The 15,534-nt window shown below is 33.3% G+C and overlaps 2 protein-coding genes across 2 annotated transcripts; both read left to right on the forward strand.

The window, feature by feature from the left end:
- Positions 1 to 2,466: 2,466 nt before the first annotated feature.
- On the forward strand, positions 2,467 to 3,846 carry LOC107463227 (F-box/kelch-repeat protein At3g23880-like). Its single transcript, XM_052253429.1, has 2 exons — positions 2,467 to 2,503; positions 2,621 to 3,846. The coding sequence occupies exons 1-2, from the start codon at positions 2,467 to 2,469 to the stop codon at positions 3,844 to 3,846; spliced, it is 1,263 nt and encodes a 420-aa protein (XP_052109389.1).
- A 4,583-nt stretch (positions 3,847 to 8,429) lies between these two features.
- LOC107463297 (pantoate--beta-alanine ligase) lies at positions 8,430 to 15,314 on the forward strand. Its single transcript, XM_016082076.2, has 6 exons — positions 8,430 to 8,694; positions 10,260 to 10,379; positions 12,377 to 13,019; positions 13,642 to 13,755; positions 13,864 to 13,995; positions 14,879 to 15,314. The coding sequence occupies exons 3-6, from the start codon at positions 12,450 to 12,452 to the stop codon at positions 15,011 to 15,013; spliced, it is 951 nt and encodes a 316-aa protein (XP_015937562.1). The 5' UTR covers positions 8,430 to 8,694; positions 10,260 to 10,379; positions 12,377 to 12,449; the 3' UTR covers positions 15,014 to 15,314.
- Positions 15,315 to 15,534: the final 220 nt, after the last annotated feature.

Raw genomic sequence — 15,534 nt, forward strand, 5'->3', positions numbered from 1 at the left:
AGCCTGTTTGCGCCTTCTCTTGGTGAAGCCTTTCTAACACTACCAACTTGGTTATTAATGTTATCGAATTTATTTATCTCACTACTATGTGTATTTTTCAATTACAATTTACTGCTTTAACATAATTTGTTTGTTCTTCTTCCTGTTCTTGTCAAATAATTCTTTTCGGACTTTAATTTGTGTCCTGATGAGAAGTTGTACTCGGTTTAAGACAAAAAAGCTGAATTTAAAAAAAAAAAGTTTAGAAGGAATATTTGTTGTTAGATGTAACAATCAGCTTTTTTTAGCTTTCCAATTTCTTCCTCAATATAATGTAGTGATTACCCCCCTCCTCCCATTATTTTTAAACTCATTATAAGCAATGTATAAAAAATTTTTATGACAAGGCTATTTAGAGAAAGGTGTCTTTGCTAAAATAATTAATGACTATTCATTCATGGAAAACGACATGTGAGAAATGGAATCTTCAAGGTGCAAAAGTATCATGAGGTTTTGAAGCATTATATATTGATTCGAATCCGATGAAGTAACAATACTCGTTAAATAGAGGTGAATGCTGATCATGATCTGTCCAAATACTACATGCATTTTAAGTTGTAGGTGCTTATGTTATTGTTAAATTCTGGGTTGCTGTATAAAAATAATAAAAAAAGAAGACAAGATTGCACTTGATTTCATTAAAACTTGGACTATAAATATATGGAAGTTTAAAGATAGAAAGATGTTTTCAACGTGTCTTTTATAGTTTGAATCAACCTATCTTTTAATTTATGTTTTCATCCCTAGTTTCGTATGTGGAGTGAGGTGATACTTCAAATTAAATCATAATCATCATAATCATAAGTTAAATCTTAAAACCCGATGGTTTGACTACTGATGTGGCATCCCCTCTTTTATTTTTGAGTTTTTTAAATCTTTTATTTCCTGATATTTTCAATTTTTTTATTTTATTCTGTCCATATTTTCAATGCACATTTTACTAAAAATTAATGTTTTCAATTTTTCTGCTTTTTCAACATATCCAAACAGATATAGTTTGTCAATACATGTGTTATTGAGCAGTGTTGTTTTTATTTTATTTAACATATTCCCATTCAATACATATGTTATTGACCATTGTTGTTTTCAATTGATTTTAATGATTTGTTTGATGTAAATAAATGTAAATGAAATTCACGAGTCACTCTGCGTATCTGTTCTTAATTTCTTCTTCTGCCTCTCAAATTCCAAATTGGCTTTTGGGTCTGTCTGGTTCTCTATGGTTGCATGTCGTGGTTGATCTGTAATTTTTTCTGTATCACATATTTGTATTTTGTGTTTACAATACCTGGTGATGTCTGTTTGAGGATGATGATTATGTTTTGGTTTCTTTTTTTTTTTACTGGGTCTCCATATTCTATCATTGTTGTTACCATTTTTTTCCTTCTTATATTTTGGAATTTCTGAAGTGAATTCTATGAGTCTTGTCACGGTAAATTTTAAAAGATTAAACTTAACGGTATTTATATAGTTTTTTGGAGTGTTTGATAATAATTTAGATAGTTTTAGAATCTTCTAAAATATCTTAGAAGGTCTTGGAATACCGTAGAAGATTCTAGAAGACTCTGGAAGATCATAGAATATTCTAGAAGAATGTGGATGTATATAGAAGTATGAAGAGTAATATTAATGTCTACATGTTCCTTGACGTATTCTAAAATCGATCGAAAGACACTGTTGTATCATGTCTTACCTATTTGTCAAGTATATTAGTATATTTTGTAATATTAATGTATTTATGTGATTACTTCCTATTATTTGTAATATTAAGGAGATGATTCACCATTAGTATTACAAGATTTGTTCAATTTGTTTGATCTTTTTTAATTCTTTACATTAGGAAAAAGATGAAAGAGATATTGTTGGCTGAATGACATAGTTGTTATGAGACAAAAAATAGGTTGAATTATATTTTAGAATGTTTATTTATAATTTATTTATTATTTTATTTTAAAACAGGTTTTTTGATTGAACCTCAGTTAAACAGGTTAGACCAACCAATAAATAAATGAACTAGTAATTAAAACGATTCAATAACCAGTCCGATTCTCCGAACAATGAAAACAATAATATAGGACAAATAATATAATAATTAAAAATGAGATTATTAGTAGCACAATAACTACATCATCTCCAAAGATCAATGGTAAACTCAGCTTTAGCCGGAGCACCTTGCCAGCAAATTTCACACTTTGAACTTTGTAAGAAAAGTTGTTCTTTAAAAAAGAATCAACTTAAGTTTTTTCTTAAAAAAATATTTTAATAATATAATAGTTATTTTAGTTTTTTTTCCCCTTCTAGTTATTATATTTATTATCACGTGCACCACGGTATAAAGCTAGTTAGCTGTTTATATTTAATTGATCGATTTAGAAAAGTTTTATCCTATCTTAATTTATGCAATTGTAAAAGAAAACTATATCTAATATGCCGTCCAATTTATATAATTTGTTAGAAGTTCAAGGCAATCTAGTATAAGAAATCTATTTAAAGTTAGTTACAAGCACAAATCAGAATTTGTGCATTCAAAAACTCAAATTCAAACTAAGCAAGTAGGGGTGACGATATGCGGATTGCGGAGAGGAAAGCATCGAGACGGCTGGAACTGGTCAGTTGTCCCACGGCAAGAACGCGGCTCTTAACAGACCTTCCGGAAGAGACGATAATAGAAATCTTGCTGAGGTTTCCGGCAAGGACGCTTACTTCCTTAAGGAGCGTGTGCACTTCGCCTTGAACCACATTCGTCGTTCATGCTTACTTGCTCCAAGTTTGACTACGCCACGAATTGCTTATTGCACTTGGGCCTTCAGAAATGGCCTCAGATGCAGCAGTATCGAGCCTACTCAAGTCGATTGCTTCAGGGAACAACGCTACTACGCAATCATTTGTTCTTGCAACGGATTGTTATGCTTCTTTGATGAACATGTCTACTATTACATGCATGCCATCTTGTGGAACCCCTGTACCGGATTCACATTCGAATCTCCGGAAATCAGCGGCAAAGTCCGCTTTTGTGGCTTCGGTTACGATCATCTCAGTGACAGTTACAAAATTTTTGCTGCTACAAAGAAGCAGGGGACATCTGGTTTGGAGTCTAGTACCAGAATTTATACATTTGGGCCAACTTCGTCCTGGAGAAAAATCGATGATATCCCAGTAGCCCTATTTGGTTTCCCAAGTGACAACCCTAGTTGGGCTGTTAATAGGGAAGGGGAATTTTTTGGTAGTAGCAGATTATGCACTCTTAATTGGAGTATTTATGACGTGGTTCTTTATTTTGACTTGAGTAAAGAGACTTATGGTCAATTTCCTCTGCCTGATAGTGAAATAGATTTAGATCATCATAATTTTCCAAGGCGGTGCACTCACTTATGTGTCCTGAGAAACTGCCTTTCTGTTTGTTCTTACGAGCCGCATAAGATAACGTGGATTGTGTGGCAGATGAAGGAATACGGAGATGCTCAATCTTGGACTAAATTGGCAATGATTCCCAACCATCCAAAATTCACTAATTATTCAAATTCATGTCGTTGTTTACAACTTCTTTACATCTCGAAAAGTGATGTTCTTTTGGCTTTTTGTCCATTTTTCGGCATAGTTGTATGTAACTTCAATGATGGGAGCATAGATTTTCCTAAGATTCACATCTCCGGCCTGAGGAACTATCGTCCTTTTTCTCTATGTGACCGGTATAGGATGGCTTGTATCTACCATGAAAGCTTAGTTTCACCAAATGGTTTACAAAGCAACTCATCCAAATTACTGATGCGCTTCGTCAAATCCAAACCCAAGCCTGTTGACTCTTAAAGCCTGTTTGCGCCTTCTCTTGGTGAAGCCTTTCTAACACTACCAACTTGGTTATTAATGTTATCGAATTTATTTATCTCACTACTATGTGTATTTTTCAATTGCAATTTACTGCTTTAACATAATTTTGTTTGTTCTTCTTCCTGTTCTTGTCAAATAATTCTTTTTGCACTTTAATTTGTGCACTGATAAGAAATTGTATTCGGTTTAAGACAAAAAAGCTGAATTTAAAAAAAATAAATTAGAAGGAATATTTGTTGTTGATGTAACAATCAGCTTTTTTTAGCTTTCCAATTTCTTCCTCCCCACACCCCATTCTTTTTAAACTCATTATAAGCAATGTATAATATTTTTTTATGATAAGGCTATTTAGAGAAAGGTCTCTTTATAAGAAATGGAATCTTCAAGGTGCAAAAGTATCATGAGGTTTTGAAGCATTATACAGAGGCTATTGATTTGAATCCGATGCCAAGGTGTAACAATACTCATTAAATAGTGGTGAATGCTGATCATGATCTGTTCAAATACTGCATTTCAAGTTGTAGGTGCTTATGTTATTGTTAAATTATGGGTTGCTGTATAAAAATAATAAAAAAAGAAGACAAGATTGCACTTAATTTCATTAAAGTTTGGACTATAAATATATGGAAGTTTAAGGATAAAAAGATGTTTTCATCGTCTGTTTTATAGTTTGATTCAACCTCTCTTTTAACTTATGTTTTCATCCCTGATTTCCTATGTGGAGTGAGGTGGTAATTCAAATTAAATCATAATCATAATCATTATAATCATAAGTTAAATCTTTAAACCCGGTGGTTTGACTGCTAATGTGATATCTCCTCCTTCGTTCATGAGTTTTTTAAACATTTTATTCCCTGGTATTTTTAATTTTTTTTATTTTATTCTGCCCATGTTTTCAATGCACGTTTTGCTGAAAATTGATGTTTCCAATCTTTCTGCTTTTATTCAACCTATCCAAGCAGATCCAGTTTGTCAATATATGTGTTATTGAGTAGTGTTGCTTTTATTTTATTCCACATATCCCCCAGTACATGTGTTATTGACCATTGTTATTTTCAATTGAGAATGGTTTGTTCAATGTAAATAAATGTAAATAAAATTCACGAATCACTCTCCGTATCTGTTCTTGATTTCTTCTGCCTCTCAAATTCCAAATTGGCTTTTGGGTCTTTCCGGTTCTCTATGGTTGCATGTCGTGGTTAAACAGTTCTTCTTTCTTTGACCTGTTCGATGGTCCCCTTTTTTTGTTCTGTCTCATCTTATTCGCCTTCCTAGGCTGCATTTCTTGGTATGTGCCATGATTTTTGAACTTATTTTGTCGTGTGCTGAGTTTTTGTTTTCATTATTTTGTTTAGTTGTTTTTTTATTTTGTTGATCTATAATTTTTTCTGTATCATATATTTGTATTTTGTGTTTTCAATACCTGGTGATGTATTTGATAATGGTGATTATGTTTTGGTTTTTTTTTTCTTTTTACTGGTCTTCATATTCTATCATAGCTATTCGATTTTTTTTCTTATATTTTGGAATTTTTGAAGTGGATTCTATGAGTCTTGTCACGCAAAATTTTAAAAGATTAAATTTAAGGATGTCTGTATGATTTTTTGGAATGTTTGAAAATGTTTTAGACGGTTTCATAATGTTTTAAAATATCTTAAAAGGTTCCAAAATACTCTAGAAGATTCTAAAAAATTCTGAAAGGTCGTAGAGTATTCTAAAAGAGTGTGGATGTATAAAAATATGAAGAATAATATGGAATAATCTTTAAGTATTTAGAGAAATGTAGTAGGATGGATATTTGTAGTGAAGGTTCTAGATAATCAATCTAGACCATTGATTAGATTTAATTTTAACAATCCATTGAGGAGGTGGATAGTTATAAATATGGGTGAGAGTTAAAGTTTGAGTGAGTGAATCATTTGTAACAAACACTTGAGTAATAAAGTGTTCTTTCCACCAAAGTTTTCTTTCTCATGTTCTTAGTTTTCTTGCTAAATGTTGAGGGTTAAGCTGACTTGGTTTTAACTCAAGAGGTTGAGTAAATCTGAGTGCCGATACGGTAGCGTTGGAGTGTGTCCAATTCCGTGACAATTTGGCATCATAGCAAGATTTAAGAGGCATCATAGCAAGATTTAAGAGGGAGCACAAGTAGTTTGTGGGTATGGCTTCTAGTGTAGCCATAGAACATGTTGAGTCTCAAAAGGGAAGGGATACTATTCCTTCTCAATGGGGAAACAAGAAGGTACACTCTTCAAATGAGTCTAGAGGTAAGAACTCTAATTTCTTAGAAGAGAAAGTTTCGATATTGGAGAATGTTCTATCCTCTATGGATGAGCGCTTCCAAAGGATAGAATACGATATAGAGACTCTCGAGATTCACGTATTGGAAGAACTAGATGTTTTCAAAGAAAGCATGCTCCAAATTGAAAAGAAACTTGAGAATTCCTTGAAACTATTTGAGAAAGTTTGAGTTTGGTTCGATGAGGTAAAATCTCGACCAACCATTGTAAGGGAGATGACAAAGATTGATCTCCCAAAGACAAAGGAGTTCAAGGGCGTGAGGGATGCTTGAGAGGTGGAGAACTTCCAATGACAAATGGAGAGGTACTTTGTAGGTCAAGGGGTGGTCGAAGAAGCAATAAAGGTACGCCCCACTGCAGCTCTCTACCTTTCTGATAATGCTACTTTGTGGTGAAGAAAAGATGTGAAAATATGAAGGATGGTACTTGCAACATAGGCACATGGAAAGATTTCAAACGGGAGTTGAAAAGACAATTATTTCCTAAAAATGTGGTCTGTGAAGTAAGGAAGAAATTGAGGGAATTGAAGCACAATAGTACGATTAGCGACTACGTAAAAGAGTTCATTACTCTTATTATTCAAATCCCCAACTTAGTATGAGAGGAAACATTGTTCTTTTTCATTAATGGACTCTAACCTTTGGGCAAAGCAAAAACTACAAAGAAGAAATGTTAATAATGTCGATGAATCCGTTTTGGTGGTTGAATCGCTCACCGAGTGTCATCGAGGATACTCTAAACCCAAGTCTTCTTCCAAGTCTAATTCTACTAAAGGTGGAGGAGGCAAGGAGAAGAGTTTCTCAACCAAGAAAAAAGAAAAGTACTCTTCAAAAAAAGAGTACGGAAAAAAGAAGAAAGCTTAGCTTTCGTGTCCAAATGAGGATGCTTCATGTACAAGAGACTACACCAAATGAAGTACTATCCCAAACTAGAGATTTTGGCATCTATCGCCAAAAAACGAGAGATTCAATCACAAGTGACTGAATGTGTTGGATCTGTCCAACTCATAAATGTTGTGAAGGGTAAAGAGGTAAAGTCCTGTAGAAAAGAAATGCTTGATGCATGTCAAAACCTTTATCAATAAAAAATTCATTATGGCTATACTCGACATTGGTGTTACACACAATTTTATTACGCTTGATGAAGTAAAGAGGCTTGAGTTGAAGATCACTGAAAGGAATGGCTGATTCAAACTCGTGAATACCAAGGGTGAACTTCTTAAGGGAGTAGCAAAAAGGATTGAGATGACTCTTGGTTCTTGGAAGGGTTTTGTGAATTTCTCAGTAGGACTCATAGATGATTTCAAGATAGTTGTCGGGTTCGCTTTGTAAAGGTAGACAAATATAATACTTAGGGCATACTACGACATGCTTGTTGTCCGTGTATTTTTGCGTACTCTTATATACTGTTTGTAGATCTATATACTATTTGAAAATGATGATAATAGATTAAAAATGCAAAATTCAAAAAATTTAAAAGGAAGTTCCTGGGAGTTAGGCGACCTCTACAAAATTTATAGAGTTCGTCTGAATTAGGCAAACTTGTCAATTTTTATAGAGTTTGTATTTTAAAAAAAATATCGTATTTTAAAAACTAAAGTCCAAAAATTATGTTTAAAAAAATAAAAATTTATTTTATTTTGTTATTGAAAAATTTTCTCATTCAGAAACTACCAGAAATGGAATTGTGATTGATTACTATGTCAATACCAGATATAACATGAGAAATTAAAAATGACATACTGATTTTGTTGTTTATTTTCAATTTCTCTTCTCTTAATATGCTTTATATAGCGTCTTGTGTTTAGCTCTTTGATTAAAAAAAAAAAAAACAAGTAATGTAATTTGTTCTTATTTTTAATAGCAAGCAGGTAAAAAGCACCAATTTTTTTCATTTATCTTTTGTGTTTCTGCCGACGGTCACAAGTATTTTAATGAATAAACAAAATTAAAATTATACTTATAAAAAATAAATTTTAAATAATAAAATATTCTAATTTTTTAATTTTTGTTAAGTTTTTAAAAATTTAATTAAAATTAGTCTTTAAAAATAATTATTTATCAAATTTGTTACCGAATAATTTTTTAATTAAATTAATTCATAAAAAAATTAAAATTATTTGTGTTTGTCCTTTCATCAATTAACAAATTCTGTCAATATTTTGTCAAGAAAAATGTTAAGTGACAAATTATCACACATTAAAACGACACCGTTTTAATCATTTGGAGGCCTTGACTCAAACTACGTCGTTTAGCATTTACCGGAAGCATCCCTTCATCTCCTGTCATCTACTCTCTGTTCTTCTTTCCCTCAAAACACAAAAACCTCCTACTCTTTGATCCATAACCTATCATCTTCAGAACGAAGAAGATGAAGCACTCCATGTTTGTTCCAATTTCTTCCGCGCTAACCATCTGCTACCCTCTTCTCTAATTCACCAACCAACTACCATCATTTTCTATCCACCAGCAACCTCCAAACTCTGCTGCCGGCACCGCAAAGGACACCGCCTCCTTCAGAAACTTAGGTATGCGTTCTCGTTCTTCATGTTTTATAGTGTCTTGTATATTATATCCAAATATAATATCCAAAAAATAATTTTTAATGTCTCCGTTATATTGTCTCTGTCTTAATGTCATGATCTGACCTTTCCACAAAAACAAAAGTAGCCTGTTAGTAGTCATTTCTTTTCTGGAACGTAGATTTGGGTCTCTTATTTTATTTTATCGAAATATTCGTTATTTTTTTTTCTCTTCTTCTGTAAATTAAGTTTATTTATTTATAAACTATGGTATTTTGTATGGTGTGTTGTGTCGTTTTCTGGAATGTTAAAACTCTGGCATTAGAATTTCCCTAATGGAATGGGCATTATTGGTTTGTTTCTTCTTCTACTTTTCTTTGCTTCTTTCGATATCTTGATTTCCGATTAATTGATTATTGATGACTTATCTGTTAAGAATTTGGTTTAGTTGAATTTTTAAATTTCTTTGTTCATCTCTCTTTTTTATTAGATTAGTTACGGTTTTGCCTCTTTATGAGATGAAAATACAGTTTGTGATTAAGCTTGATTCAATTAGGCAGGAGCTCTTTAGTATTTGTGATTTGTTCTGTCCAAATAGAGCCTTTATTTGCTTGTGTATGATTAAACCTTGCTGCTTTGTGACAGAATGAAGTAATTGACATTCTGGAGCCTTAATTTGCTTCTGATTTGCTTGTCATTTGAATTCAATTAAAGACAAATGGAAGGATAAATGCCTTAGTTTGCTTCTGTTTTGCTTGCCATTTAGGTTCACTAGACCATCTTCTGATTTATCTTTTGTTCATGTAAATTGACTCCTTTATGGCTATGCTATTTATGACTGCTTGTTAAACCAACCATATTCCTGTCTTCTATTATTGTCTATATTAATTTTATTAATTGCAATATATGTTAGAACGCGGTGAATATTATTATTCATTATTGAAAAAGTTGAGAAGAAGAAACATAATCTCTGGATTCACTCTGGTCCCATTTTGGATTACAAAATAATGGTTTACAATCAAATGATGTTGAGGAAGAAAATGAGACAATGAGTTAAGGAAAAAAAAGGAAGAAAGAAAGGTTGAGATATACTTGATGAGATAAAGGGCATCCAAAAACAAATTGTGCTGACTAAAAGATATATATATATATATCATGTTGCTAAATAATAAAAAGGTAATAGATAGGGATGATGGTGATGTCTAGTTATGAGCATTAGATCTTGAAATATATCTTTTAGTCATGAGTTGAATTTTCTGATCCTGTAAGTACTCCAAGTTGATTCTAGCATATGCTACTTGATCCGTCTCTTTACTCCCCTCAATTAGGTTTCCCTTTCAAATAAATGATTGAAATAGTTGAATCATTTTTAATTACTTTTTTGTTTTATTTATTTCGTTCCCGATTTGATATCTGGAATTTTTTGTTGAATTTATTGCAAATAGAGATTGAAAGTTGGATCTTCGTTTGCCTTAGGTTGGGATTAGTTATGTTTGCGAACTATTGAAAGTAAGCAATATTCACCACAAGTACTAACTTTTTCTCTTATTCTGGTATATATATATGTTTAGGTTGCCATTGCAATTGATCAAATGGATATTAATGGGCATGGTGATGCTGTGGAGAACGTGGGAAATGCTACAGAAATACAAATATAGTGCTAAGAATTTTGCACTCTAAAAAAACTATAGGTAAGAGAAAAAAAAAATCTTTTTGTTTGTGCTAGAAATCTACCTTATTAGTGAACTCCTATTCTGTCTATGCTTGAGGAAAACGGAAATGGTATTTTAAATTGCATAATCGAATCTTGTTGATTTATTGATGTTAACCAATTAGGAAAACCAAGTTTCTGTTCACTTGGAATGTGCATAACATAATGATTTGTCATTTGTTATGCTCTTGTCACTAAAATAGATTGCTCTGCTGTGCTTAGTACATGTTGGGAATGTGAGTGACAATGGAGTGTTTGTAGGAGATATTGGTGATGATGAATAGGTGGTAATAAAAATGCAAACAATGAGTTATAAGATTCATTACTTGATATGGTCTAGCAATGATTCAACAAAACTGTCTGGATTTCTCTTACACTCTTCTAACAAAGATTACACAATGTGTGCTCTTAAATGTTGTTTTTCTCCCTTCTCAGCTTAAAGGACTCCCTTTTATAGAAAAAAAATTTGGGTATTTGAATGTAGGTAGGTTAGGATATTTCAACATTTGGGGTGCCATTTCAAGCATTAGCCTTCATAATGCAGCTGGAACATAGCACATGTGAAGGGCAAAGAAAGTGTAGCTGGCCAAACTCGAGTAGTTGGTAAAAACCTAGCACGTGTTTGGGAATTTGGTTAAAATTTGAGGGTTATTGTGATAATTTAGGAAACCCTAAATGCAACAACTCACCTTCCTCAGCCTCCTTTCTTCAGAAAACAGCTTCTTCCCCTCTAATGGTCCCAAAACTCTCTTCTATCTCTTCCTCTCTGCTCTGGGCTGCACTGCTGCCGGAATAACCACCGGAAGCGTGCCAGGCACCACTGTCCAGCTCCACTTCCTCCTTCTCCGTCGTCCCTCTCTGCCGTTCTGTCGAACCGAAGCCGCTGCTCGCCTCTGGTTCATTTCTATTTGTCTGTTCCTGCTTCGTATTCCCTTTTTCTTTCCCCTGTTTCAATGTTTCAGTGCTATAAATCTCTCTTCTTCCATCCTCCTTTACCTCTCTTTTTCTATCTTTTATTTCAATTTACATAGATTCATTATGTCTACTTCAAGACAACCAACAGCCCCCGACTCTAATTCTCTCTAAGTCCTATGTTTATGTTTTTTGGTGTGTTATGACTAGATGTTATGTTTATATGTTGAATTTGCTGAATTAATTGCATGCCTTATGAGTAGGAAATTGTTTAAATTGATTAGATATTATAATTTATTACGTATGCAATTTTTCTGCATGTTTTTTTTTTTTTTTTTTTTCCCATACCCGTCATTTCCCATAATGCCATCTGTCATAATTCTATAGCGGATTTTTGGCCCTCGGCCATGAGCATCCATCTGCAATAAAAAGTTATAAATCTGAGCAATGTATAGGCACGTAATTATTTGTGATAATAAATTTTTAAATAAATGAGTTGGAAAAGATGATGGGTTACCTGAGGTTGCTTGGGTCTGCACCTTAGAAATTGCATGGTATGGTACAAGTACAATGACACTTTTATCAAGTATTTCTTATTAGGTTTTGAAATTTATTTTCATTTTAACTAACCTGATAACAATAACCTTTTTTTTTTTCAAAATTTTCCAAATTTGAAAAAAAAAATTGAAAAGCTCCTTTAGAGCAAGCCAACCCCTCAAAAATCAGAGGGCAGGGTAGAATTTCCATGCTGTTATTTTAGGTCGGGCAGGCCTGCCCGCTGTTTAGTGGCGGGCTATGGTGGGCCAAGGGGGCATGTCCGGTTGCTACACCTACCAACAAGACCAGAAATTTTGCATGTATTAAGTTAATCACAAAAAGCTAGCTTGTAACGAGAGGATTATTTTGACACAAAAATTCTATCTAAGCGATATATCTAAACTATTTAGATCTCTAACAACTCCAGGAACATATGAGAATGTCTAGGCATTGGAATGACTCCAGCATCTTTACATTCATCCCAATGCTTTTTCTTCGTTTTGACTTGAAAACTCTGATCTTTTTCAGAAACAGGGGAAAATACACACCTAATTGAGATAATTAGCAAATCACTCCGAGGCTGCTTCCAAACCGCCATCCGATGGCACCCAAAGAGCCACTGGTGATCTCTAACAAGGACGAGATGAGGAAATGGTCAAGGGCCATGAGATGCCAGGGCAAGGTCATCGGACTTGTGCCTACCATGGGCTACCTTCATGAGGGCCACCTTACTCTTGTCAGAGAAGCTCACAAGCATGCCAATGTTATAGCTGTATCAATCTATGTAAACCCAGGGCAATTTTCACCAAATGAAGACCTTTCCACATACCCTTCTGACTTTGATGGTGATATCCGAAAGCTTATGTCTGTTCCTGGTGGTGTTGATGTTGTCTTCCATCCCCACAATTTGTATGACTATGGAAATGATAAGAGGAATAGTAATGTTGCAATTGAGAGTGACAAAACGGTGTCTTGTGTTGATCAAGGTGGATTTGGGCATGAAACTTGGGTTAGGGTTGAAAATCTTCAAAAGGGTCTTTGTGGAAATAGCAGACCTATTTTTTTTAGAGGTGTTGCTACCATTGTGACCAAGTTATTTAATATAGTGGAGCCTGATGTAGCTGTCTTTGGAAAAAAAGATTATCAGCAGTGGCGAATTATTCAAAGAATGGTAATAATATGTTGAAAGTTCCGTTAATTTTAATTTTTTCCTGATTTTACACACACACACCTACAGATTTTAATTATATTATTAGACTCTGTTAGACATATTTTAAGTGATTAACAATAGTGTTGATATCTGTTCCTGCTACAAAGTAGATGGACTGCAATGATGACTGCTTATTAGATACCCAACTATTGAGAATTTAATTGTGTTTTATTTTATTTAGTTGCCTGGTATACATGTAGCTGGTCTCATCTCTAAGATAAGTTTTATTGTTGTTCTTTACCCAATACATGGGTTGACAGTGGTTTTCATGTTTTGCATGCATTGGGAATTATCTGATTTGAATGAGTAATCATATCACTTTGTTATTTTGTTTAAACAGACAAACTTTGTTAGTAAGCAGGGATCTAAAATCATTTTTCATGAGAGTGATGCCAATGCTTGAAGAAAGTTTTTCCTTGTCTCAGCTGATAATTTCTACTAAGTGAATTATAGCATTTTGATTTGGGTGGTTAAACAGTATTGAAGAAAATATTGTCTGCTAGATTGGTTTGATGCTGTACTCGTTGCTATAATTGGATGTTGATTCATACTTCTTACACACTGACTGATTAATTTCTTGTAGGTTCGAGATCTTGATTTTTCCATTAAAATTGTTGGTTCTGAAATAACCCGTGAGGATGATGGCTTGGCAATGAGTTCGCGTAATGTGCGCCTTTCAATGAAAGACAGGCAAAATGTATGATTTTATTTTATTCAGATATGTCATCCTTGAGATTTCTAACTTCACTACACCTTATAAAATTGTTAATATTGTTCTCCTAATACCTATAACTAACAGTTGCAGGCACTATCTATAAATAAATCTTTGTTAAAAGCTAAATCAGCAGCAGCAGATGGTCAGGTGCATTCTGAGAAGTTGAGAAACTTAGTGATCCAATGTATTACTGAGGCTGGTGGACAGATTGATTATGTTGAGGTGAGTTCTTGTGTTCAATTAATTTGGATTATTTAATGAGATAATCACATAAACTTTGTTGAATGCGCAGGCAGTCTATAGTTTAATTACATATTCATCTTCAAAAACATTCAGTCTCAGTCAATATATTATTAGATATTTATAAGTGATGTGCAATATGATTATTGCTAAAGATATCCTAATTGTATAATTGGTCAGGGAAATTTGATTTGCTTTCATTGCTGTTGTCCTTATTCTTTCTATGGATGGTCCTGAGAGTTCATTGGATGATTTAACATGATTATGGTTATAATTATTATTATAAATAACAATGTTGGACAAATTTTTAATATAAAAAAGTTTTTGAGAGAACAAAAGTCTTTGCACTATACATAGATAGAGGGAGTAACGTAAATTGAAAGAATATCCATGCAACTCAAAATGTTGTTTTTCTTTTTTATGCACCAATTTCAGTTAGCAGCAAGATCCATCATCAACACAATTTTCTAGAGTCATGCCGTTGGTGTAATCACATTTCAACTTTTGGGATTTTGCCTTTCTGTCTTAAAAGAATCTATTATTTTCTGTATCTTCAGAAAATAGGGACAATGGACACTATTGCAAAAGTCTCTTGTTTTCTTTCGCCGTCCCTCACTACTACCAAATACCAAATAGGATACAAAATTAGTTTTTGTTTTTTTGGGGTCTTCGCAATCTCTGTCTCTGTCCATGCATGATCCAAACACTAGGGTAATGCCTAAGTTTCTTTGGGGATAGTGTATACTGTGGCTTCCAAAGAATCAATTAAGAACATTGAAAAGACACTTTTGTCTCAAGAAATAGAGAGAATAGTGAAAAGACATTGACAATGCATGCTAACTAGATAGATGCATTTTTTCTGCAGATTGTTGATCAAGAGAATTTGGAGAAAGTGGAGTTTATCAATGGCCCTGTTGTCTTGTGTGTTGCAGCATGGTTTGGGAAAGTGAGACTTATAGACAACATGGAAATTAACTTAAAAATGGATGTGAGGAAATGATATAGTTAAGCTACCATGTCTCATCTTAGCTCATGCACAATGCAATGATACACCACCTTTTTTCCGACCTCTTTCTTGGTATGAATTACTCTTCATTACTGGTAGGTTTATTTTGTTAGTTGGCTGATAATAATAGAACACACCGATGGTTATTCTCCATGACAACAGTGTAATAAAGTCATAAACTATAGAAAGAAAAAAAAATGAAAAAGTATCGTTTGCAAAAGAGAATTTGTAAATGACAATTGTCGGGAATGTTATACAAGTGTTTGACTTTTTATTTTCTTTCTTTAATGGGTAAGCTTTGTTTATGCAAAATTGTTTACATACGTTTAGCACCTGATATCACATGGCTACTAGGATCAACATACTTTTCTACGTTCGATGCACACCTATCAGGGCTGTTAAATCGGGTCATCCGCCTAATTTTATTTTGTCAGATAAATTGGACAACTTTCAATTCTATGTATTACAGTATATTTACACTACATATTGACTCATACAAAACTAAAGAGTAAATC

The sequence above is a fragment of the Arachis duranensis genome, chromosome 8 (genome assembly GCF_000817695.3).
Source record: "Arachis duranensis cultivar V14167 chromosome 8, aradu.V14167.gnm2.J7QH, whole genome shotgun sequence".
Classification (NCBI taxonomy): Eukaryota; Viridiplantae; Streptophyta; class Magnoliopsida; order Fabales; family Fabaceae; genus Arachis; species Arachis duranensis.